Genomic DNA, 25,021 nt, shown 5'->3' with positions numbered 1-25,021 from the left:
TTATAATTTCCACTCCCTTGAAGCATTGTACTGTAACTTATTTAACTCTACAACTGTATTTATTAGAGGTGTTGCAGTAATAATTTATAACTGGAAGGCAAGCAGAATTTGGCATTGGTACTCGGTGGGGTGTGGATATTGCCAAAATATCTCAAAGCCTTTTTTTTTTGGACCAGAGCACTTGCTTTGTGCCGACTCCCTAAAATATTTGACATACTGCTGCTCAGCTACAGCTAGCCACGCATTTTTAGCGATTTGCTGTAAGCTCCGAGTGACAATCTGTTGCAGCCTCCAAGGAGACTCTTGTAAACCTGATGAAACAGGAGATCTCTGGTGGTCCTTCCCCTACATGGTTAAATACAATTGGTTGCTCACATGTGTTTCTGTTCTGCCCAAAGTTCACCTTTTTTATGGAGCTTCCTTCTGCCAGAACTCAGTAGAAGTAGGTGGAATAAGAAATCACATTTTAACCAGCTTTTCATGTTTCTTCGTCTGTCTTATCTTAGGTTCCCTCTCTTTCGGCTCACAGCTGAGAGCTCAATAGACCAGTTTATAACTAAATTGTGGCTGGTCTTTCCAGCACTAAAGAGTTAATTCTTCCAGCTGGAACATAACAATGGATCTGCTTTATTATCTGCTTCAAGGAGAAGTACGCCAGTCATATTTTTCACCCGGAAAAATAAGCCTTGCCTATATATAAATGTATATGTATGTAACGGAAATATTGCATTCATTCCAGTCCTCTTTGTAACCCATAAGGGCTGGATTTAAACTAAAGTAAAATATTTCTAACTTACGGCTTTCACAATGTCAAACAGAACCCTCTTACACCGGTTGCAGCCCCTCTTAACTGTATGGGCACCACTGACGTAAAAATGCAAAATTTCCTTTTGTAATATCAGCCACCAGTGCTCAAAACTCCTGAATTTCTTCCACTCTGATTTCTGATACTGCCTTTAAAAGCATAAGGCACAAAAACATGCTGGAGGCTTTCTTACTATTTGCTTTCCTACTTGGTGTGTATTTTCTTAACCTCTCTAATTCATCACAGATCACATTTTCGTAGTTTTCTCTGGAAAAGCTGTTCCCTTTTCAATGAAAACTCAGGTTCTCTTATATTTCCCTGATTCAAAGATATCATGAAGCTTTGAGATTTTTGTAAAACTTGTGACAAAACTTTAATGTTTTCAGCACTGGAACAGGGCGCTGAGGGTCAAGTTTCTGGCACCTCCATGAGCACAATACTGCGTGAAAGGCATGGGGGGAGCGGGCTGGGGCACAGGGCTTTGCCTCGGGACTTAAATTTATAGGCTTGTTTGTCAACTTCATTTTTAATATTTCAAATGCAGGATTTCTTTTGAAGTAGGATTTTCAACACATCCTAGTCTCTTTTTTCCAAAGGATGCAGTGCTGTTCATTTCTGAACATTTAACCTAACCTTGTTTTATTAATTTCTTCTTCTTGTCTTTGTTTTCCTTAAACTTGTTACATTACAGTTAATATTGTAAAATATTATATTTGCACACGAGTTGAGCGAAGTGCCTAAGTGGCAGCTGTGACTGAAAGACGACTGAGCTTAGTCTGTTAAATAGTTTTAATAGACTTCCCCTAAAATACATTGCTGCCTGTTGCCAGATCAACGCACAGGGATTAAAAAAGCTTTTATCTGATGGTTTAGATTTTCGTGAGCAGGGAGCCAGGTCACCTCTTGACAAAACTGTCCTTGCCTGTCTCCACTTCTTTGTTTCAAATGCCGTAAGAGCTCTTCAAAATTCGGAGATTAATGAATGATTATACAGTATTAAAAGCTTAAAAAAAATTTCATCCCTAGCAAGCACAGCATGCAGTGTTGCAAATATTAAAAAGTATGTATAAATATATATATAAAGTATACAAATGTCTATAGAAATATATATAATATATATACAATATATGTATATAAAACATATACATACGTTGCAAATATTAAAAAATCTGGTGAAACAAAAATATGGGTATAAATGTGTGGCCAGAGAGCCATGCCGTTGGGCTCAGCGTGAAACACCAAAAGACTAGGGAAGAGGCTGGCAGCCGGGGAGGAAGGTCTTGGAGATGTGGCATAGGATGAAGCCGCAGGATTTAAACACAGCCTGGCTGCATACGTCAGATATGGATCAGATAAGCCAGGTTACGCTCCTGAGAAACAAAGGAGGCGATTGTGTTATGGCCCTGATAGCAGGAGAGGGCAGGAAGCTAAGGGCTCTGGAGCTGATAGCTTGTTTTGTGCGGCGTTTTATCTTTTGTGCAAGAGGGGAAGATTTTTCCTGAGGAGTTCACTGCTGGGATGAGAAGCTTGGTTGTTGACTGTTTATGGTTTATTAGTATTTGTCATGTTTTGTCAGGTGACCTTGTCTTCAGATAACATTTGGTACAATTGCGAGGGTTTGTTGGGTTTGTTTTTTTAAAGGATTCCTTCTGCCTTCAAAACCAGAATGTGTGTGTTTTGCCTAAGGAGTGTCCACTGGTTGCTCCATTTTTTTAAATGCACCTCCGAATTGGGGGTCTAGCTTAAGATACAGATGGGAGTGCCTCTGGCAGTGAGCAAAATATGTGTATCATCTGGTGAAGAATATGAGTTTTGAGCTGTTTTGTCAAAAGTGCTGTCTGAGTAAAGGGTGACGTTCTGCAAAATGATGCATTTCACAGACTGCTTTGCTGCAACATCTCCTTCAGACTGCAGTGCATGGCACCTTGCAGGTCAGAAGGAGGCGCAGGTCACATTTGTTGCTAGACGTACACTCAAATCATTTCTACTTTGTTGAGCCTGGATGAGGACGGTATCTTTACTCCACCTTTGAATTCATCCCCCCTAAGACTCTGTTGTGGCCTGAGTTAGCTGTAGCACCAGTTAGCCTGGTCTCATGATGCAGAGCAGCCTGTTCATGTGCAGTAAGTCTGTGGACAACAAAGGTCTAACCGAGCACAGACCTTTCACTCCATCACGTCTGTTTATCTGCTTTGAGCCTGCTTTTCCACCGCCGCTCATTAAATGTTGCCTTCTGGTGAATTTCTAGACTGGCCTTTGAGCTTCTGTTTCCTTCTCCCCTCCTGTCGGGGAAAAGTCTGGATGGAGAGGTTGCAAGTGAGTGAGCTTCCTCGGCACCCTGTGCTGGAAGGGTGGCACAAGGTGGCGAGCAGCCACTGAAGTGTCCCGGGGTGCTGAGTCTGCCTCCCCTCCGCTGCAATGCAAACGAAAGCCCAGGAGTACCCAGCTTTCGGAGAGCAGGCTTGCCGTCAGTCCCCGACGGCATTTTTCGCAGCGTGGAGGCAGGCTTGCCTGCATGCTTCTGCTCAGAAATGCAGCAAAGGCGATGTGGTTTGCCAGCACAGCGGTGGGCTGCGAACCCATGGCTGCCGCTTGGGAAGCTGTCTCCTAGGTCCTGTTTAAAAAGACCCCTGCAGAGGCTTCCCCTCAGATGAAACAGTGCTTGCGGGAGGGGGAATGGGTTTATGCCGCTTCCCCCAGGAAACAGGGAAGCGGGAGATGAGCAGCCAGGGCCGTGCTGCCCTTCCTGGCAGTTGGTCGCCTGGCGCAGAGGCTGGTGCTGGTGATAAGGCAGGGCTCTCGCCTTCCCCAGCTCAGCAGAAAGAAGAGTTGTGTTGGTAGAAAAAGGCTGAACACGCAAACACAAACATATCCTTTTTTTTTTAAAGAAGTCGTGGGTGTATTTCTTCTGCTGATGCCAGCCTTTTCCTTTGCTGCCGGAAGGAAGTGGAGAGAAATTAAGCTTCTGACAAAATAAAATTGTGATTATTAGCATTTAACTGCTTGCTAGCTGGTGAAGATGAGAACAAAAGGGCTTAAATGGTTTTTACTTTTCTCATCCGTTTGAGTTTATCAGTTCTGTTTCCCATTTTCTATCAAATCAAGCTAGTGGCCATGGGAGGTGGTAGATGGACGGACAGCCGCCCCCTCTGACTCCTCTCTTGTTACTCAGCACAGCTGTGCATAGCACTTTGTGCAAACAGCCCAGCTGGTGCACGTATCACCTGAGCCCGACAGCCTGGACAGCGCAGGCAGCAGGCTGGAGCAAGTGCTGTGGTCTGGGCGAGCCTGCCCAAGCGGCACTCTGGTGACAATTGTGGCCATCAGAGTGATGAGGGACATGTCTGCTCTGGTCTATACTGAGGTGGCCAAGCAGGCTTCAGGATAGCTGCCAGGTGATAAACCATTTGTAGTCTGGATTTCTGCTGGTGATACTGGTTTGGGGGAAAGGTTCCGAACTGCCTTTTCTGCCCAGGGACAGAGGTGGGATATGAGCAACGGAGGGGAAGATCAGTAGCATGCCTTACAAATCGAGTAAACTTTCAAGTACCTTAATTTATAAACATGCACCTGTAAAAACTTCTTCCCATCTTTTTCCAGTGGTAGTGGTAATCTGTTGCTGTGTCTTTCTTTCTTTCTCCAGACGATTTTGCAGAGGAGGAGGAGGTGCAGTCCTTTGGCTACAAGAGGTTTGGTAAGTGACAGCAGGTCTTTCAGCTCGCTGTTGCGTAGTGCTTAGGGTAAGTCAAACACTTGCTATGAAAACCTCCCTTGCTGCCAGCATCAAAATATACAAGTACAGTCCTGTTATCCACTTCACTCTAATATCTGCCCAGAGGAAGGTGTGATTTTTAGACTTGCTTTATTTTCTTGGCAAACATAACGCTTCAGAAATGCCCTGATCAGACACAAGAAGTGGTTGGTTTCATTATTTGATCATTAGCATTATGAAAATAAAGCCCATACCTCAACAGAAATGAATGTGCTGGCTGTAAAAAAGGATCCACGCCTCTTAGGTAGCCTCTGCCCAGCTGGGCTTTCCTTCAGCCCATGGACTGATGTGCAGCAGGGTTTGCAGGTATTCGCAAGAGCGGTGGTGTGGGACCTCCTGTAGACTCACAGAAGCTGTACTGCCAGCTGAGTCAGTACATATGCTGTGCGCTCCTCTCAAAGAAGAAATAAAAGTATATGATATGAATGTATTCTGATGTCAAAAATGATTAAAACACTTGGTCACTTTTTTCCCTTTTTTCTGCTTCGTTTCCTTTTTTCGATGTTTGTTCACTGAAAATGGCCTTCTCATGTGAAGAAGGCGGTGCATGCATCTCTAGACAGGGCAGCAGCCTTCAAGGCTCCTCTTTTCATCGCTCGTGCTCTCTTTCCCTTGGGGAAGTGTTTCAGCCTCTGCAGCCAACAGCTTCACCTGGGGCAGGCTGACTCCTGTGCCTCCAGACATGGGGAGGTGACGCGGTGGCCGCTGAGCTCCCACAGCGCCAACTGTGTCTTGGAGCAGCCTAAGGGAGTCATCATCCAAGCTGCTGGCTGCTTTTTCAACTGTAAGCCATTGGGATAAAAGTTCACCCTGTTTTTTCTCTCCTGGGAAAGTGCCTGCAACAAGAGTCACTTTCAACAACCCCACTTGGCAAACGGAAAGCAAAGGCAGGCTGAAAATAAAAAAATAAGTCAACAATTCCCTCCATCCCAAAAGGAGCAGGGGGAGGCAGTGTAAGGAGATGCAGCATTCGGGAGGTGAGGATCACATTCGCATGACCTCTTCTACCCCCTGAACTACTTCACTGCTCCCTGCTGTTGAGCTTTATTTTGGATAGGTCAGCCAACCACAGAGCCAGCATCTGTGGCTTGGAAAGTCCTGCCATAAGGCTGCACATAGGGTTTTTTCCTACTCCTTTTTTTTTTTTTCTGGATTAGGCCCTGGAATAGCAAAAAAGAAAAAAAATCTTGAGAAATGGGAAGAAATGTTAACTGTTTGTTTCTGTCACCTCCAGCTGAGTAAAAAATGTTAGATTCATTAACACCTTTAAAAAATAGCTTCCCTCTGTGTTGCCCACTACCTAGCTATCCCTGGTCAGCATGCTCTTGCAATGAACTGCCAAAGGTTTTAGCAAGCAGCGGGTACCTCACTATCCCAATAGTAAGTGCACTGTTGTGACATGATGGGATTTTTGCATGTTAACTTGCTTTCATTTCTTTCTTTCTCCCGGGTAATGTGGTGCTACCAATGTGAGTTATTTCTCCCCTGAGAAATGCAAGGTTTATCTCAGCATTTCCAGAAATGCTTGTGCTGTTGCGCTTGGTGGGGTGGCAGGGAGGGAGGAGAGAGCCAGCAGTCTGGTGGTGACAGGAGGAGATTTCACCACAAAAGGAGGAGACAGGGTAGTTCCACCCTTAGGAAACAATCATAACCCCCTTCTCCTTCATGAAAACAACATTGCTGTGGTCAGGGGAGTGTCCCAAATGTCTGCAGTACTCGAGAGTTAAACTCCAAATCATCCCAACCCCTTCCTTGCTTTACAAGAGCCTTGTCAAAAGGGGGAATGGGGCCACGAAGCCATAGCATTGGCACTGGTGAGAGCTGTGTAATTCAGTAGTGTCCTGATCCAAGAAGCTTTCTTTGTCCACACCATTTCTGAGCCCAAACTTCCTCCCATACGCCCTTCCTTATCTCTGGGGCAGCACAGGGAGGAGCTAGGCTGACCTGGTTTCCATACATCCCTGCACCAGCATGCATGCTGTTTGCCTGCAAGTGCTCATGCTTTTGTGGCTCCTAAAGGGGTTATTTCCCCTCCCTCAGAAAACCCTACTCAGTGCGTTCCCATTTCTACAGTCCCTGCTGCATTTCCAGGCAATGTCTGAGCAACCTCTGGAGGGAGTGGGAGCCATGTGCCTTCAGCAGCACTGACTGCTTCACCTGGCACCAGGCTCCTCCGTTCAGGAAGGTGACATGCGCATCTTTTAAAAACTCCAAATTCGCTAGCCAGCTGTGTCAGCATTTCCAGTGAAGCACCAGAGGTTGCTCTTGGGCCAAAATGCAGCCGAGTAGTTCAAGCTCTTGCCTGTCCAGTGGGAGATGTTATGCCCACTGTCCCAGCTGGTGTTCCCTCTTTGCCCAGTATCCTCACTGGGAAGAGAAGGCAGTACAGGGGAAACCCAAGGCAAGAACCAAGTTTTGTTATACAAACCCTTGATAAAACGTCATTTTGAAAGGAGTCCTGTCCTGTCTGCCGGCTGGCGCTGTAGAAATCCCAGTGCTGTTCCTGTACAGCCTGCTGGAGTGGGCAGCAGTAACAGCAGCAGTGGGTTCTTTGTTTCAGGAGCCATGGTGTAAGAGCAGTTGTGTTAATGTATTGTGACCAGAGTAGTCCCTGTATGCCCCATTGACATGAGACATGGTAGGAGGACTATGACTCAAGTGCCTTTGACTCCATCGTTTGGAAGTGGGAGGCCTTGTTTGGAGCAAAATGTGCTCCGATGGGGAGACGGCTAGAGCACAACCGGTTCATAAAAAACATGGCTTGCGGTGAGTCACTGCTGGCAGCTGGGAACATGTGTTGGTCAGCACTTGGCAGGCAAAACCTTGACCAAACTGCTTTCCTAGAGTTCAGCTGAAGAGTTTATTATTAGCTGCCTTGTTGCTGGAGCCTGTAGTTTGGTTCAAAGAAGGAAGAGATTTGCGGAGGGAGGGAGGGAGGGAGGAAGGGAGGCGTTCTCCAACAATTCTCATTTGGGGGAAGAAGCTTTTGAAAAGAGGACTGAATACACGCTATCCTGCACTGCTTCCCCTTTTTCTGAATCTTTCTGTCCCTCCTCCTCAGATAAGCTAATTTCACAGAATTTATCATGCTACTTTATTTTTTAGTCAGCAGAACATTAACTGGTGATATTAAGCCAAACATACAAAGCATAACACACTAACATATTAAATAACAGTGAATGCAGATGCGGACAACTCCAAGACGCTAGGAAAATACACACCAGCATTTTTTCTCTTTTGAGTTTGGGACAAATTTGCTGCAGGGAGTCAAGGAGGTTGAGGAAAGCACTCTTTCCAGCTGACTGATGCTGTTTACTTCTTCTCAACGGATGCTACAGATGTGCAGGGACAGTGCCAGAAGTGCGATGCTCAGCTGCAATGCCTCCAGATTGCTGCAGTGAGAAAGCACGTGAGGAAGCGTGTTTCTTATCACCGTTACTTCATCATCAGTCACTGCTCAGGCTGCTTTGAGGTTATCTGCTCCAGATAACAAGCTATGCCTCTCCACTGGTTTTCCTCTACTGGCTTGCCACCGATGTTAACTCTTTCGTCAATCAGTGTCATTGGTTTGCATTCCCCCATCACCCTACTTTGGGAAAGAATGAATGAGGAAAGGGCAAAACTTGCTTTTCAATATTACACACTTTGGGGATGCTAAATCTTAGGCTTGAGAGGTCAGATTATTTTTCAGATGGTAGGTACCAGGATGAGATCTCTTTACGACGGGGTTTTGACACTTTCCTCTGAGATTTGGGCCCTGGGCATAGCCACGGGCAAGGGAATTGAAGGGAACTAATAGACTCCGAAGTGGCAGATGTCATCTTCCTAACTTGTGGCATTCCGAGGTAATAGACATAGAGATCATTGTGAATTTTGTTTCTTTGTTTTAATGTTTTAGAACTTAAAACCTGCACTTTACTCAATAGAGTATTTAATGGAGAAATTTCAGTGTGAAGTTATTCATTGCATAGCTTGAAGCTATAGCACAATATGGAACAGCTGAAAGCAAAGGAGATGGTCTTTGAATTGTTGCGAAGCACATTTTTAATGCTTTAGAAAACAGGCTTCGAAGAAATGAGGTGAAGGCCCTGCTGATGAAGAGAAACCTCCCAAGGAATCAAAAGATAAGGCCAGTACACTATAGATAAGTAGAAGACTAAACAGCTTGTGTAAGATAATTACCCTTTGCCCTTGGGAAACACAGCCAGAATTGGAGGCTGTAAGCCTGTCCTCCATAGCAGGACCCATCTCGGTCACCCCATGCTCTAGATCCCGAGTCAGGATCCTCCCCGCCTTCCCCTTCCTGCTCCCCTGCCGGAGGGCTGAGCCATCAGTAGGGGACCCTCATGTCCCCAGGTATCTCCAGTGTGCGCCAAGGCCCTTGTTCTTCAGCCTTCCCCACGCCCTGTAGGTCAGCAGCTGACAGGAAGAGAGGGATGAAAATTACTTTAGGGCCCCCTCAAGTAAGGTAGGTACTTTTTTTGGTACCTTCCATGAGGTATGCAAGAGATCGACTGGGTCAGGATGTCCCTTCTGTGCGCTTATGACAACCTAGCTCCTGAGCATCAGTCCAGGTGTAAGAATTAAATCTAGGCATTTCTGGACCAGAAATGGATGAATCATCCTGCCACATGGTAATGAAATCTGCTATACTAAAAAGAGGTGAAGGGGAAAAAAAAGCCTGGTTTAAAAACATATTTGGAAAATATGATTTTTTTTTTCCCTGATGAGTGGCTTGGGAGCAGCTGAACTAGATCCATTTAATAACTGTTTTCTCACTATATACTGTTTATGGTATTTTATACAGCGAGAAGCTATGTTATTTCTCCACCTTTGATAGGATAGAACTGGGGAGTTTTAGGAGTGTAGCAATTGATAAAAGCCTTATGAATGGTTTCCAGCGAAAAATGAAAACTTTGAGAGAGAAAACTTTTTCAGAAAAGGGTTTAAAAAAATACAGGTTTTTTTCTGCCTATAACTAACGGCTCAAACATGATCATGGTAAGCAAAATTTACAGCTTGGAATTTTGTGATAGTTCAGGAATAACATTTATTCATTAACACTGCACAGACAGAATCATTTTAGTCCTTATCTCTGGATAAATCCAGACCATTGTTCACATCTATAATAACATGCACAAAAAAATGTCTGACATCAGTCTGGTGGTGTGCTATATCCACACAAACCTTAAGCCCCTAACAAAAAAAATAAATTCTAAGCTTTAGGAATTTGTCAACTTTTCTTTATGGTTTGGAAACGACCAGTGAGGGGTTTCAGGTGCCACAAGCCACATCCCTCCCTGGGCATTCTTTCACATGTATGCCTGCAGAGTGTAATCATACGGCTTAATAAAAAGTCACAAAAGCCAGAGGAAAGTCGGGCACATTGCTTCCAGTTCACTGATCTGGCCATATTTGTCAGATGAGGATTTTGCCTGCATGCATCCTGGGGTAATTAAATCCCCACTGAATGGTGGTGCCTGTGTGGCTGTTCATTTTAGGCCGAGAAATTTAATTTGGAATCATAGAATGCCCCGAGTTGGAAGGCACCCACAAGGATCATCGAGTCCAACTCCTGTCCCTGCATAGGACAACCCCAAAATTCACACCATATGGAGTGACCTTTTTAATTGCAGTGGCCAGTAAGGTGGAAGGGGAGCCTGCCCTCTCCTGGGGTGAGCCCTGGGCGGTGGAGAGAGCCCAGCACCCTTGGGGGTCCTGGGTTTGCTTTGGGGGTTCAGTCATCAGGGGCTGCATGCCTGTGTAAGGGTTTCTTAGTCCTTCTTTTCTTTTCCAGTACGTACTCAGAGTACTGGGGCAGTTGGCAGGGAATTGAAGTCTCGATAAATAAATAAACACTGTCGTGTGTGCAGTATTGCCATTGCAGAGGAACGTCAAGGTGCTCATGAGCTGTCAAGGTGCCTGCATGCCACCAGCACGTCCTTCCTCTGTCAGTAGCTTCTGTCTCTTGCGATGTAAAAGGCACAGGTGATAAATGGATTATTGCTGATATATCCAAACCATGAATTTAAAACTGCCAGTCTTCCTAAAGATGAAAAATAGTTGGTGCACGCTGATATATCCATCAGTGTCAGGCAGTAATAGCGCGATCCAGAAAGTTATCGGATCTGTGTGTCCTGTGCTAACTTACTCAGGAGCTGTGAGCCGTTCAGGTCTGTGGGTTTGGAGCTGCCCCTCTCCAACCTGTCCTGCTGTGCCTGGCTCACAGCACTTCTCCTTCTAATCCAAACCCATAAAGAGGCCTCCTAGCCGTGCCGTGGGGACTAAAGTCATTCCAGCTGCGTGCTCTTATGTAGGCAATCTATTTTCTCTTAGTTATGGGTTTTTCCTATCTAGTACAATTAAAATTCTTGACATATTTCTTCATATATTGCATTTGCATGCTTGGAGCAATACTTGTTTGACCAATCTCTGTCTTTAACAGAGGTGTGTTGAAAGGTGGTATGGTCACCATTTTTGTGAATTTTGCTCTCTATTTTTCATTAGAGCTGTAAAATAGGTGTGTGGGCTGAACACAGTGTTGTATTTATGAATGGAATGAAAAATATTGGCTACACTGTAAGCAACACCTGGGGATTTTGTATTTATTTCCCTGTAAACTAACTGGACAAATAATGATGTTTGGTAACATCAGGTTGCTGCCAAAACACCTAGGCTGCATTATGGGCTGTTCAACTTCATAACAAAATTACCTGTGAAATTAATGCCTTGGAAGGAAACTAGGAATTTTATTTTCAGCACTGGTACCATTATGTTTCCATGCAAAGGAGTAACACAGGAAAACTGTGGGAGAAATGAAACTTTCAGATAAGAAGCCATCAGAAGAAGGAAGGGAAAGATAAAATAGTTGGAAATGCCTGCTAGTGGACTCTCCCAGCACTGCTGTGGGATTGTAGCACACACCAGCATTACTCCTGAGCTCCTCTTAAGCTTTATTCAAAATACAAGTCTGCCTCTGTAGCCAGCTGCTATTATACTCTGCTCTTTACTGCATGCTGTTAACTATAAGGTTGCAAGTGCTCAAACGTGTCTGATCTCTGGCTTTTCTGTACCAACTTCAGAGTCGTTTCCCATCAGAAAGTTGCCGTGCTCTGCTTACTGCTGGTGACACAGTTTTGAAAGAAACCCACTGATGTCTCATGAGAAAGCAGGTGCTATTTTCCCTTGAGAGTATGTTCTTAGATATATCTAACAACATTCAAAAATAAACCACATACCTGTTGGGTGCGGCTTACATTGTATCCTAGATTCCTTTTATTTCTTGGCAATTTCCTCAAAATGTCCCGTAGCTCTAACGCCGACGTTAAGTGACATGGCAGAGGTGACATCCCTGCACCTGATTCTGCAGGGCACTGAACCCTTTGCGAATGCCGCTCAGCATCCCACTGAACCAGACCCCCGAAAGTGCAGTCTAGGTGAAGCGGTGCTGCTGCCATTACTTTTTCAGCAATTTCTGAAAAATAAATATGTTAACAGCAAAGAGCTGTGTGTTTTAATTAGAAGCAACCAAGATAAATAGTTGGTACAAGTTAGCTTGACAGATGTGTTGATAGCACATGCACTGCCCCATACAATAAGCCCCTAGATATCAGATTAGGAAGCCTCTCCTCCTTTGGCCACCTTGCTCAAAAGCCCCTGTAGTCATTCATGTTTGCCACAGTTAAGGGAGCAGTCATGTCTCCTGCCATCCGCTTCAGCAGCATCCCAGGGAAAGCGAAAGATTAGATTAAATTGTTAGTACGGCATTTTGTCTGCTGAACTCTCAGAAGCATTAGAAGAAAAGTGCCATGATGTTTTGACATAAGATGTCATTTAATATTACATTAAGCTTCCCTGCCTCTGCGTGGCTAGTGACTGATTTCCCACGCTCCCAGGGGAGCTGCTGCAAGGCAGGTGTGAAACCTCACCAGCTTGACCCAGACCCGGACCCAGACCAGGCGGTCTCTGCTGTCCCCCGTCATCACACTCAGCAGCCCTGAGCCCAGCCAGTGTCCTGGGACAGGTGACAGACAAATGCGGTACATCACATACTTGGCAAATTTCTTGATTTTCAGTGAGAAGATTTTACGTCTGAAGATAGACTTCCATGTGAAATCTGAATATAGGGCTTGGGGTGGGAGTCATTTCACCTACTTTTAAGGGAGCCTAGACATCTACCTCTTTTAAAGACACCTGTCCTTAAAATGGCAGTAGCAAGGAGAGGCTAATTCTGCGTGAAGGGACTCCCATGCTGAGCAAGAGCTTTGCTCATGGTCATTTTGAGTTACTACATAGAGATCTTCAACTCCAGGTCTCTGTATTAGGTCCTGTATAAATGCTGGGGAAAGCATATAAATGCCTAAAGAAGCCTGTGAGAGAGAATGGTAATGGAGATAGCAGAGATAAAGAATCTATAAGTATTTTAGGCTGGTTTTGCCTGTTGCAGACACTACCAAGGAACAGTATGTTGTTTTGCTGAGTCAAAACCAATTCAAACTCCACTGTGCTGCAGTACAACTGATTAGTCAAAGGAAAGCTGGAATAAAATGTTATCCAGTCTCGATTAACCTTCTGCATACAGGTAAACCTAAGTGAAGCAGCCGGAGAGCCGAGAAATTTCCATTTGTCCTGTTTCAGCCAGGGTTAAGTGAGTGGGCTGAGATTCTGGAAAGCGGAGCGGGGTGAAGAGGGAGGTGTGAGCGGGAAGGAGTCTCACTTGGTGCCTGGAGCCGGCACGGACAAGTGTTGCGCAATGGGTGCATGGAGAGGTTTGTGTCCTGCACAGACTCTTCAGCTCGGTCAGGAATGCATCTGGAAAATCCACCCAGCCAGAGAGAAAGATCGATGCCTTAAGTAAATAAAATATGAATGTGGTTTTTTGTGTTCCAACTTGTGATTCTTAATGGAGGCAGCTGGAGGTTTTGTAGGAGACAAAAGTGCAAGACACAGGGATCCGCTTCTCTTCAGCCCAGCTAAGGCTCATTAGGAGATTTTTGTCTTAAAACTCTTGTGCAGGTACTCAGGCCTAGCATAACAGGACTTTGTAGAATCTTTTCTGACAGCTATTTCATAATGCTACAAAGTTGCGGTGTGGATAGAATCACAGAATCACAGCATCGTTTGGGTTCGAAGAGACCGTAAAGGTCACCTGGTTCCAACCCCCCTGCCGTGGGCAGGGACACCTTCCACTCGACCATGTTGCTCAAAGCCCCATCCGACCTGGCCTCGAACACTTCCAGGGATGGGGCATCCACAACTTCTCTGGGCAACCTGTTCCAGTGCCTCACCACCCGCACAGTAAAGAATTTCTTCCTAACATCTAATCTAAATCTACCCTCTTTCAGTTTAAAACTGTTACCCCTCATCCTATCACTACACTCCCTGATAAAGGGTCCCCCCCCATCTTTCCTGTAGGCCCCCTTTAAGTACTGGAAGGCTGCTATAAGGTCTCCCTTACTTACCAGCCCCAACTCTCTCAGCCTTTCCTCACAGAAGTGTGCCATCCCTCTGACCATTTTTGTGGCCCTCCTCTGGACCCGCCCCAACAGGTCCATGTCTTCCCTGTGCTGAGGACCCCTGAGCTGGATGCAGCACTCCAGGTGGGGCCTCAGTGGAGCGGAGCAGAGCAGAGCGGGAGAATCACTTCCCTTGACCTGCTGGCCACGCTGCTTTCGATGCAGCCTAGGGTGCAATAGGTTTTTTTTTTTTTAAGGATGTCTGGGCACTAGGAGCTCCTTAACAGGGTTTCGCTGCATATCTTTCAAAACCTGAAATTTTAAAAGTTTGGAAAGTGCTTATTGATTTGCTTTACGTAACGTGTTTCTGTGTACTTGTTACCAAGGCCTTGGCCAGGAACATGGAAAATTCTACTGAGTTTTATATTTTGAATTAGCCCAGGAATGGGCATGGATGCCTTTACTTGCCAGGCTTGTTAAGGTCAATATACCCTACATTCAGTAGCGCTCAATGGCAGAAAAAAATACTTGCTTTTTATATTTTGCTAAGAGGTTAAGGTATGATTTCAGACCATCTGTGTATGTAGTGACAACTGGTAACTGAAAGATTCCTCACATACATTTCTGCTTTATCATACAATGGAGGACAATCTGGTTACAAGAAATAATAATACATAGAGCCAAGGGGTATTTTTCTTCCTTCCTCCCTTCTTCCTAGAAGTTAGTTGCTTCAGGTGGAAATACGGCATATAATGCCCCACATAACTGATGATTTCATTTTAAATCTGACCTGTAAGACTCAAGTTTGGAGTGGGAGAGCTCTTGTCCTTAATTAACATTTTGAACAGTCTGAAGCCGGAATAATCTGAACACCCACTGTCAAGGTTTCAACATAGCACCTGTGACAGCTAAATTCACTTGACCCCAGAAGTTATTGAATGTCACTGCTTGTTTATATTTAAACCTATGTGCTTGGTTTCATACGAATACATCCAAATTAGATTTGGGTCAGCATGTTGGACTACCTAACAGCACAACTTCAAATATATAAAAAACAGATCCGTGGACGTTTAGATTGCATGTAGGTTCCATCTGGAAATTTGTGCTCCGAATGTGTTCCTGTGTGTATTGTTCCCCAGGTCTGAAAAGCCAAAATTCTGAGAGGTGGTTCTTGTCTTCACCTTGTTCCAAGTCCCCAGTCACAAGTCCTCTCGCTGCCCTGAACAGTGATGCTTTCCTGAAACAGGCCAACTAATCATTGCTCCATAACTTTTTTGTCTCCTTTGGAAAACAGGTTTCTGCTTGATTAATGATAGTACATGTTTAACCTCTTTTACAAATTTGTAAAAATGACCGTATGCATTTTTCAATGTTAGGCAAAATTTCCTTACTAAAAGTGCCTTGTGGAAAGCAGCAGAGGCAAGGACTGAAAAAGGCACAGCGTGGCTCAGTTTTAAGGGGAAGCAAACAAACCAACATCTGGTTCTTCTGCTCATTGCAGAGGAGCTGAAAAAGCTTTCCCAAATATTGAAAACTTTAAAACTGGTCCCTTTTTTAAATTGTTACTCAACGTTAGCTAAAAGTGGGAGAAAACTTTGATGTGTCAAAGTAGTGAGTTTGGGGTGTGCGATGGGTTGAACCAACTGCTGGAGGAGGAGGAGGCTTACATGTGTCTTTATTGTCTTTCTGGTCATCAAACAGAACAAAAGACGATTTTTCAGAGACCTGTAATTCAACCCTCTTTGCTCCATCCCTGCTGGTCACAGAGCAACACATCCTTTCTGCAGGGTCCAAAACGGTGCATGAATCCATGGAAGATCCCTCTGCTTTGTGTAGCATTCACAGTCCCAGTTTTAGTTCATTGAGGTGCACAAAGCAACGTGCTTTGTGGAGATGGCAGTCTGTGGTGCCATAAGGGAACCCCATGTTCTGATTTTTCTTTTCAAGCAGTAGCAGGAGCAAAGCAGAGGTGGCTCCTGTCCTTCTTCTGTTTAGCTGGAAGTCTGTCCCTTATTCCCCCCATTCCTTCTGCCCATACAGGTTAGGTCTGGAGTAGTCCAGCAGAAGGTAAAAAGCACGTCTCAGCCTCAGGCTCGGCGCTGAGCCCACCAAGAGGACGCAGCAGGGAAATTTGGTAGCTGCAGGAAATGCCTGCCATTGTCAGAGGGCAATCGGCACCCCATAAACCCCATAAACGTCACAGCTTGCCTCTTGCTTCAGCAAACCTTGACTCTGGGCCAGGAACAGATGAAGAGACAGCACGAATTTTAACCCCTTTGCCCAGTGTGTTACTGCTGTGCACGCTGACAGGCAGGATGGGGGGGTGTTAGCTGGGGCCCACCTTTGCAGGAATAGCCACATCTGCTCCTCTGCTGCAGCTCTGCACCCCGACTCCTGAGAAACTCGTATTCTTGGCAAGCTGCTTTGTGAAATACGGCATGCTGGGGTTGTTTTTATTCTGTCTTCTATTCAAGAGGTTACTGTGAGTAGTTCTGTGCTTTAATACAGAGAAATGGAGCTGTATTTTGCACAACAAGCTCTTTTTTATTACACTTGGTTTGAATAGCAATTGAGCCTCTAGTCATGTCTCCAATGGAAAGAAGACCCCTTGTGAAAGCCTTTCATTTACTGCAGAGAATGAATTTTCACATGCATGAAACCAGATTACCAAAAATACCCCACAAAATAACCAAAAGAGCTACCAAGAATATGTATATGTCCAGTGGGTGTTCCAGGTGGCCTAGAAGAGATTAAGTGGAAGTGTCTTTGTAAAAGGAGGCAGAAAAGCTGACTGTGAAATTAAAAGGCATCTTACGTCAAAGGAATACTTATGTCACCGTAGTCCTCTTCATTTTGAGCTTGCTGATTGTGCTGATGTGGCACTATAATAATTTTAAAACAGTATTTTAGAAAGAAAAATAAATAATCTCTGATGTCTTTTCAGTTGTTCTTCTGGGAAGACTTGTGGTGAGTTAAAAGAAAATACTCAGTGAAGCTGTGAATGGGAGACATTTCCAGGGTGGGTGTGTTTTGAGGTTTGTTTGGGTTTTTATAATACTTCACTCCTCCTTTTTTTTTTTTTTTAATAGTTTTCATATGCTTTAAATACAGTTGCCACTGAATTAAGAAACTCCTCCAAATTCCACCAGTTACGGGAGCTTTGCAGCGTGATGTGTTATAGGACTATCACCACCTTTGCAGACGTGCCCTTAGGACAGTTCTGCTGGAAGGAAGCTGTGATCCCGCTCTAGTCCCACAGCCTTCACTTGGGCAAATTCACAGCAAGGATTTTTTGGCAGGCACTTGTCTTCCCTTTTGCTATCGGATTTGTATATGAAATGGATTTATAACCTCTAAGTGACCACGTTTCACCTTTTGAGATTGCTATTTCCAGAACATCAGAGCTCCCAGCGGGGACCGAGGATAGTGCTGTGCTCATTACGGTCTTGCAAGGAATCTCTTCTCCCCAAACACCTTCCGTTTGGAGATCACATAGCTTGTCCCCCACGCTGAGCAGCACCGCTTCAGGTCCCAGGTAGGACTTGTTCCTAAAGCATTCCGCTGCAAAGTGAAAAACCAATGCCTAGAGGCAAATGTACTTGGGCGAATCGGTGATATGTTTGCGCAACTTCCCTTGAGCTATTTTAAACAGTATACTCCCAGTCCTGCAAAGCTGATCTATTTTATGAAAGAATACCTGTCCCCTGTCCGATGGATACATTGCATTAACTCAGCCACCAAAACTAAGCAGTCGAGGACACGACTGGTTTTTGGCGCTGGAGTCAATAAAGCTGAATGAGATCAGCCGGGGTTTTCGTCCTGCCCCATGCTGGAAGCATAATGCTGAGAGCAGCAAAAAATGGAGAGCCAGGCTGCAAGGCGACAGAGACACTCTGTGGCTGTGGGGAGGCTCGGGCCCCGGCGGCAGCGTGGCAAAACCACACAGAGCCGGCAGGGAACAACAGGGAGAGGGGTCGTCCCAAAGCTCAGCTGAGGGACTCCATCACGAGTGTTTGGCTACAATTATTTGGATGCCGTTCAGTAGGGTTCATATTTCCAAGCCCATTCACAGAAAGCAATGTAAAACCCTTCGGACCGCTCTGACCGGCATCTGTTGGGGCCATTTCTGCGCTGCCTTGAATTGCTTTTGTTTTATGTACCGGGCTCGACTTCATCAGAGCAGAGCGTGCAACGCGGGCGCGTTTCAAGACAGCGTTAAAAGCATCTGCAGTCTGGAAACCGGCAGGGTCCCTGGAGAGGGTATTAAACCCAGGGAGTGCTGATCTGTTTCCTGCCTTTGTTATGATTTCTGCCCTGTAACCCAATCTCGCCCTCGAACCAGCCCAAGCCCGGCCCAGCTGTGTCAGCAGGGCACGGACCGCCGCCACCGCTGCTCGTGTCGGCACGGCCGGCCTCCGAAATCCCGGCGGAGAGTTTACTTATTTGCAGGTTAAGCCGTGCCGGGTCTGCCCTGAAATCGGTGGGGGCTCGCCGCCTTCGCTCGCGTGCTCGGGAAAGCACAACGGAAAGGAGGAGAACAGACGGTGAAGGGGGTGCTTACTGGTCAGCTGCAGTTGTGTGCCTATCTAGAAGGGATATACAGGGCTATAAACTTAACTCATTGCTTTTTATATGGGTCCCCACACAGCCCTTTAGGAAAATGCTATAGAAAATGAGTATGGCATTTAAAACTCTGGGTGGGGACTCTTTTTCTGTGTTCACCTCCAAGGTTTTTAACGGGCTTCATGTTCTTAAAGAAAAAAGACCATTACCCACATGCTTTCGCACATTTTTAGCACAACACAGTCTGCAGTCTTGCAAACGCAAACGAATAACACGGCATGTGGTGCAGTGAGAGCAGGGAGGGGGAGCTGTGCCATGACCAGCCACTGCTCGCACTCGGCGCAGCCCTGTGGTGTTTCACCTCCCACCCTCGGAGGCAGCCGGGCCCTACGTGTACATCAGTTACCTGTCTCCAAGAAGTGCCACCATCACCCTGAACCCTATCACTGTTCAACAGTCGAGGTAAACCAGTGCCCAGGCTTGCTTCCCTTCCCCAGAAGTGGCAGCCCAGCGAGGAGGAGCGCTGCGAGGAAAAAGCCAGCTGCTGCCAGAATAAAGATTGATGAATTGTTCTGGGGAGAGGGATGGGATGGAGGTGGATGGTGTGGTCCCCCCCGCTCTGTGGGTCCGGGCCCTGCAGCAGAGATGCTGCACTGTGCCCGGGAGCCTTTGCGTGCAGGCAGGTAGAGCAGGGTGATGCACAACAAGAAAAATTCATATTATTTTGTTTGTTTTCTCCTCTTTCTTGCGAGACTGATGGGAGCTGGCCCTGCCATCTGATGTCCTTTTGATCTTTTTATAGCACGGCCTGTGTGTTTTTTAAAAAGTGTTTCGCTGCCAGAGCTGACCACTACTATGAGAGAGAAAAAGCAGTCAGCAAACTTCCCCATTTAAAAATGCACTGGTTTAAAGCTTTGCAGACTACGCTGCTTGTTTTTCAACCACCTCATAAGGATGTTGCCAGCAGATTTCCAGTAAACTAGATGTTTAAGTCAAAGTGGCTTCTTTGAAATATTTGAACAGTGGTGTGGGGAAGGTTTTGGTGAAAGATAGAGGTGGGAGGAGGACAATCTGCAATTTTTCTGCAGCTCTGCCTGGTGTAGATGAGATACCCAAAGCAGACCATCATTCTCTTCAGGTTGCGATTTGTTATGAGGATTTGGGATTTTCCATGCTGATCCAGGCCTCAAGATACTGTTTACACATTTCAGCTGTAGTACAGTAGGCAAAGAAGTGGTTTTTTTCTGGGATTTCTTCTTCAGGCTCTTTTTGAAATTCACGGGAGCTGTCTAAAACATCATTTTCTCATCGTAATTTTAAATGGCTTTTAGAAATCTGAGGAGAGCGGAGAATTTTCTGTTTGTCACAAATTACATTCCTAGGTACAACTCCACTGATTAAAGCAGCGTAGTCCCTGCCAGTATTGAAGTGTGAAATGACTTGACTAGATTTGTGTCATCCCACTGTTGGAAGACAGGGAGTTAAACCGTTCTTGTGCAGCCAGCTGAAAGGCCTACATAAGTACGTTGCTTTAAATCACAGTAAGACCCATCATTTCTTTCCATTGTATTTAGTGAATTAGAGCCAGGCTCTCGGTGAACAGGACTGGTTTCCTCTGTAATTGCACGCACCGTGCCGTCCATTAACACCTGTCAGAGGAGCTCAGGGGGCCTCCTGCAGAAACGAAGGCATCGAAGTATGTTTTAAGATCCTAAATATCTTTGTGGATCTGTACCTGGGCATTTTAATTTTGCACTCTTGTATTTTGTTCTACATATTGTAAAAATTAGGATAGTTTACATTATTATGATGTTATATCCAGTAAGTCACATAGGGTCCTCTCTTCCCACCCCCTACTTCAAGAACATGATATAAATGCATAGGCAAGAGTATGCTAAGACCTGAATAACATCGAAGTACTATTGTATCTCACTGTAAATGTTTTAAAGTTTTGCAATAGTAAAGTTAATCCCGTCATGGAGTTTTGCATCAGTTCATTATGGGATTTATAAAAATAAATAATGTTTTGTTTAAATGCCAGTACTGGATCTTCTCACTGATCAATAGCGTTAAGAGAGTTTGTTTTCCTTTAGTTACCTAATAATTTGGTATTTACTGCAAGCTGATTTGAGATGGACATTCCTACATTCTCATTGTTGTATTATTAATTTTTAATGAATAAAAGAGATGTTGAATGTGGTCCTAGATGACTGGGTGAAAAATGGGCTAACAGATAAACTTGTTTTTATATTTCATGCTTCAAAACAGTATCCATCTTCATCTCTATTTATATATTATATATATTGTATTTTTATAATGATATATATTATCCCACTCTGTATGTTTCCTTTATTGGGGAAAAGGTTAAAAGAAACCAGCCGGATAACTCAAGAGTTTGCCACCTTGCATCTCTGTTCTCTGATAATCTTCATTTCTTGCTGTGCGTCGAGGAACCGTGTTAGTTACTTCTTGTTATGCCCCAACTGACTTGCAAATATATACCAAAGGAGAGATAGCAAGGACCAGGCTTATCTTACTTCCTCTAGTTTGCTCAAAAAAGCATCAGTATTCACTCAGCTCCCTTAAGGCAGTCCTCATGTTGATTTTAGAAAAATGTTTGTTGCTGCTTTTATGTAACCGGCCCGCTGGGCCATGGGCACGTCCCTGCTCGGTAGATGAGCTGCTGCAGCCACATTCGTGCTCCCATCCAAGCGGCAGCACCCCTCTCACTCTGCAAGGGTGGGCTGCAAGCACCGTGTGGCGGAGGTGGGGTTTCGTTTGTAAGGGTACTTGGAGCACTGCCCAAAATGCATACACAAAAAAAATGGATCGTTGAGCAAAACAGGAAGGCCAAGCCTTGCTTTTAACATGAAATGTGGTCATGAGTATCACCAGCCTCTGTGAATCGTGAGCTCATACCCATTCCCTCAATGGCATTTCCATTGCAAGCGGAGGGAGCGTGCCATGAAGAGACAGAGCACCTGCTTTGTCCCCTGTGCTGCTCATTGCAAGATCACCGTGGTCTGGGCTAATCAGAACCGACAGCAATTAAGAATAATTGAGGTAGCCTTTCTAGCTCAGTGATTTCCCTGTATCTTTTAATAAGGAGAAATCAGAAGGAAAAACAAATGTCATTGTTCACTAAGCTCTCACGAGCCATTTCTGATTGTCTTGGGATTCAACAACTCATTAGATGGAGAATTGGCAGCGCTCGGTTTGAGTAACACCAGTTTTCTGCATGTCTGTGTGATGACATTTTTGTTTACATTCTTTAAACATGTGGAATGTTAATTTTTCAGTGATTTTTTTTTTTTGTCTTGGTATGGGGTTCTTGGGTTATTTTGAGCCTGAGCTTGTTTTCCTCTATTATGTAAGAAGCCAAGATAATAGGAATTGCAATGTACTTTCCTCTCGTGATACTGCAATTAAAGGAACTGCAAGGGCAGGACTGGCCAAACAGGATCCTTGTCACAAACTTCTGGTCACAATAAATCATTGGCTTTGGAAAACATACTAATAATATGATTTTGTTTGTTTGTTTCTCTTATAATATTGCCTGTGTTTAGCATAATGAGGACAAATAAATGCCAAAGAGATTGCAAAGGTGAAGCATGTTTGTGGTGGTGGCAGCCCTGGCTGAACAGCTGCCTCACCTGCAGCCTGTGTGCTGGGAGGTCTCTTCTGGGACCATATCTGACATACCAAACCTGTGAGCAGTGTCCAGTGGCTGCCAATGAAAAGAAAAAATGTCCAGAGAAACATTTCTCTCTTATCCCTCTGTCCCAAAATGTGGATATTTTTTTTTTCTCCCGGTTTATTTTGGCCTAAGTTCAGGACCCCAGAGCAAAGATTGCAAATAGTTGGTGAGAGGGGGCAAAGAAGGATCCATGTCAACTGCTTGTCCTGCTGCCTATGCAGCATGGAGCTCCTCATGCCCTCTGGTCAGAGGATGCCCTTGCCACACCATACCTGTGGGCAGATCTTCATATTCATGCATACCTACGAATTGGTTTCCTGAATAGCCTCTCTTCATAAAAAGCAACAAAAATGGTGACTCCTCTACGAAGTTCTCCTCTTAAACACCAAACAGTTTTTACAATCAAGCCATTCTAGCATAACTTGGGGTCGGTAATGAGCTGTGGTAGACAGTACTGTAACAAAGGGGAAAATTGTTGGGAAAATTGTAGTAGCAAATGCATAAGCTTTTCAGATAAAAGGAGGAGGCAGCTGCTGATAAATTCTTCTAGTTTACCACAGTTTCTCCTAGCAGATTTGCATTTGTTACTTTCTTGACATCAAGACTTCACAAATAAAGGCTTGGTGTCTTCATGAGATACCCATCAGGCAACTCAGGTATTGTTTTGGAGGATCCGTATACTCTTGGTCTATCTGTAAACAAAATAGATATGCATTTATCACATCTAGAGAAAGCAAATAGAATCAATGGTCTTCACCTCTGATTAGTTACTACTTTGAAAATACTTTCTCAAAATGCATTTTTCACGTTTAAATAATAAACTGTCATGTTCTTCCTTCTTGTGCACCACCTGCCTCACGCAGATGTTGATGTGCATTATTCCTGTCATCTGCGCAGTAACCCTCATCTTTGTGTACACATTCGTTACATGCTCTGAGTTTGGTTTTCAAAAGCCTGATTAGAACAGCCCTGTGGTTCCATCCAAGTAATGGGAACCCCAGTGGATCCCCACTCTTTTGGTGCTGGAGTACCTTTTTCAGTATCTAGAATCATAGAAACAAATAATCACAGGATGGTTTGGGTTGGAAAGCTCCTTTACAGATCATCTAGTCCAACCCCTCTGCCACAGGCAGGGACATCTTTCACTAGATTAGGTTGCTCAAAGCCCCACCCAACCTGACTTTGAACACTTCCAATAATGGGAAATCCACAACTGCTCTGGACAACCTGTCCCAGTGTCTCACCACGCTCATCATAAAAAAATTCTTTCTTATATCCAATCTAAATCTACCCCTCTTTCAGTTTAAAACCATTGCGCCTTGTCCTGTCACTACAGGCCCAGCTAAAAAACCTCTCTCCATCCTTCTTATAAACTCCCTTTAAGTATTGAAAGGCCACAGTCAGGTCTCGCTGGAGCCTTCTCCAGGCTGAACAACCCCAACTCTCTCAGCCTTTCCTCATAGGAGAGGTGTTCCAGCCCTCTGACCATTTTCATGGCCCTCCTCTGGACCCGCCCCAACAGGTCCATGTCTTTTTTGTTCTGTGGACACTGGATGGACATCTAGAACTGGATGCGGTATTCCAGATGGGGTCTCACCAGAGCAGAGTAGAGGGGCAGAATCACCTGCCTTGACTTGCTGGCCATGCTTCTTTTTATGCAGCCGAGGATATGGTTGGCTTTCTGGGCTGCAAGCGCACATTGCTGGCTCATGTCCAATTTTTCATCCACCATTATTCCCAAGTCCTTATCTGCAGGAGTACTGTCAATCCATTCATCCCCCAGTCTGTACTGATATTGGGGATTGCCCAGACCCAGGTGCAGGACCTTGCACTTGGCCTTGCTGAACTTCATGAGGTTCACATGGGCCCACTCCCTAAGCCTGTCAAGGTCCGTCTGGATGGCATCCCTTCCGTCAAGCATATCAACTGTGCCACTCAGCTTGGTGTCACCTGCAAACTTGCAGAGGGAGCACTCAATCCCACTATGTCATTGATGAAGATATTAAATAGTATTGGTCCCAGTATGGACCCTTCAGGGACAGCACTCGTTGCTAGTTTCCACTTGAACATCGAGCAGTTGACTGTAATTCTTTGAACATGGCCATTCAACCAATTCCTTATCCATCTAGCAGTCCATCCATGAGATCCACATCTCTCCAATTTAACAGCAAAAAGGTTGTGGGGGACTGTATCAAAGGCCTTACAGAAGTCCAGGAAGATGACATCAGTAGCTCTTTCCTTGTCCACTGATACAGTCACTCCATTGTAGAAGGCCACTAGATTAGTCAGGCATGATTTGCCCTTGGTGAAGACATGTTGGCTGTCTCTGATCACCTCCTTGTCTTCCATATGTTTCAACATAACTTCCAGGAGGATCTGTTCCATGATCTTACCTGGCATGGAGGTGAGGCTGACTGGTTGGTAGTTCCCAGGGTCCTCCTTATTACCCTTTTTAAAAATGGGTGCAGTATTCCCTTTTTCCAGTCACTGAGGACTTCGCCTGATTCCCATGACTTTTCAATTATGATGGAGAGTGGCTTAGTGACTACATCAGATAATTCCCTCAGGACCATGGGATGCATCTCGTCAGGTCACATGGACTCGTGTATGTTCAGGTTCCTCAGGTGGTCTCAAACCTGATCTTTTATGATGGGACAGACTTAATTCCCCTTTTCCCTCCCTTGAGGTTCAGGGACTTGAGAGATGTGGGAAGAGTAATTATCATTGAA

General features: G+C 45.0%; 1 protein-coding gene across 1 annotated transcript in view; it reads left to right on the top strand.

Annotated features, from left to right (window-relative positions):
• COLEC12 (collectin subfamily member 12) overlaps positions 1 to 25,021 on the top strand; it is a 98,188-nt gene that overhangs the window by 7,585 nt on the left and 65,582 nt on the right. The window contains exon 2 of the mRNA XM_087755385.1: positions 4,449 to 4,499. Within this exon, the coding sequence (XP_087611511.1) occupies positions 4,449 to 4,499 (51 nt within the window). The remainder of the gene's footprint in view (positions 1 to 4,448; positions 4,500 to 25,021) is intronic.

This window comes from Nipponia nippon, unplaced genomic scaffold (genome assembly GCF_047370975.1).
Source record: "Nipponia nippon isolate SJK-2023a ecotype South Korea unplaced genomic scaffold, ASM4737097v1 scaffold_1, whole genome shotgun sequence".
Lineage (NCBI taxonomy): Eukaryota > Metazoa > Chordata > Aves > Pelecaniformes > Threskiornithidae > Nipponia > Nipponia nippon.
This window is presented reverse-complemented; position numbering and strand designations above follow the sequence as displayed.